Source organism: Cyprinodon variegatus, unplaced genomic scaffold, assembly GCF_000732505.1.
Source record: "Cyprinodon variegatus isolate N-32 unplaced genomic scaffold, C_variegatus-1.0 Scaffold316, whole genome shotgun sequence".
Lineage (NCBI taxonomy): Eukaryota > Metazoa > Chordata > Actinopteri > Cyprinodontiformes > Cyprinodontidae > Cyprinodon > Cyprinodon variegatus.
Window position 1 is genome coordinate 577441 of NW_015150769.1, and position 1717 is coordinate 579157.

Here is a 1717-nt window from a genome sequence, read left to right on the forward strand (position 1 = left end):
GTGAAATAGAGGAAGGAACTGAGATGGAATTACTGTAAAAAGGGGATATTGAACCGAATCATAAGATGATATTATTTTATTTCAGGTTTGATAAATCTTTGTAAATCCTGCAATCTGTAATCTCATTCCTTCCAAAAGAAGTTAAAAATCAATCCACTGTTCTTTGTTTCCAAGTTTGAAGACGTTTCTCTTCCATCCTGGAAGATTTTTCAATTCAAAATGTCAGAAATAGTTTTGAGTTCCAGGTTTTATAGAGTGGACCAAAAACATGCTTTTTTTGGCCTGGAAAACATGCAAATTGAACCTGAGGAAATGAAAAATAATCCTGGATGGGAAGAGAAATTTCTTCAAACTTGGAAATAAAGTCCTGTGGATTGTTTTTAACTTTTTAGGAATGACTGTTGTCTGGATGTCTGAGAATCTTCCCCAGCAGAGGCTGAATCTCGGCTCATCCTTCATCCTTTTTGACCTTTGTGTTTCCCTTTCAGTCGCATCGGGAGCAACGTGGACGGCCAGTATTTGATGGACGGCGTGCCGTTCAGCTGCTGCAACCCCAGCTCCCCCAGACCCTGCATCCAGTACCAGATGACCAACAACTCGGCTCACTACAGCTACGACCATTACACCGAGGAGCTCAACGTGTGGCGCCGCGGCTGCAGGGACGCCTTGCTGTCCTACTATGGCGGCATAATGAATACCATCGGAGCCCTGGTGTTCCTGGTCACCGTGCTGGAGGTTAGCGCTGCACAGATGATTGTCACGATTAAAATTACTTTAAAACGTTAGATAATGTCGCAGGTTTTTAGTTTTTATTTAACTTCACCGATTTTACAGAGATTTCTTGGTCTGTCTGTTTGGAAGCATTGTTTATATTCTAACCAGACAAAGAAAAACAATTCACTTAAAAAATAAAACTCTTTTAAATGCATCATTTATAAAATCTAAATATAATTAAAGAGCATATATAAAACATGTATCTTTAGTGAGATTAATTGCATAAAAGAGATTTTTAAAACAATTGTTAGCAAGCTAAATATTTATTTTCCAAGCTAAATACTTAGTTTGTTAAATAAATATTTAGTTTTTTAAATACATATTTAGCTCCAAGCTAAATATCTATTTAACAGTAAAAATTTTACAGTAAAACTTTTAAAAACAAGATACACATAATTATGTATTATCAGATCTGCATCACAACATTATACACTGGAAAAACGATCTAGAAATAAGTAAAAATGTCTTAAATTAAGTGTGTTTACCCTTAATTTGAGCAGGTAAATGAGGTGTTTTGCCAATGGAATGAGTATTTTTACTCTTAAAATAAGATAATTAGATACAATGCACTTGCAAAAGACAATGTTTTCTTATTTTAAATATAAATTGTCTTCTTCCATTGGCAAAATGTCTCTTTCACCTCCTCAATCCAAGAACAAATGCACTTATTTTAATAAAAAATTACTGATCTAGAATTCGATTTTTTCCAGTGTATATGACATGTTAATGATGTTTAAACTCTATAATTGATATTCTAGATAATCCAGACAGTGTAACCACAGCGTTATAGATGAGGAGTGACTCAGGAAACGATTTATTTGCTTCCTAAATTGAATAAAAGCCCATAAAGATGGTTTGAAGTAGTCCCCTGTGAATACAGAAGACGACACATCAATCAGCCCCATTGTCCAGATGTAGAAATGTTAATAGAATAGACATCCAT

The 1717-nt window shown here is 34.8% G+C and overlaps 1 protein-coding gene across 1 annotated transcript in view; it reads left to right on the forward strand.

The window, feature by feature from the left end:
* The window catches only part of LOC107090924 (peripherin-2-like), a 20180-nt gene that overhangs the window by 6464 nt on the left and 11999 nt on the right, over nucleotides 1-1717 (forward strand). Inside the window, exon 2 of the mRNA XM_015384564.1 lies at nucleotides 489-735. Coding sequence (XP_015240050.1) covers nucleotides 489-735 — 247 coding nt within the window. The remainder of the gene's footprint in view (nucleotides 1-488; nucleotides 736-1717) is intronic.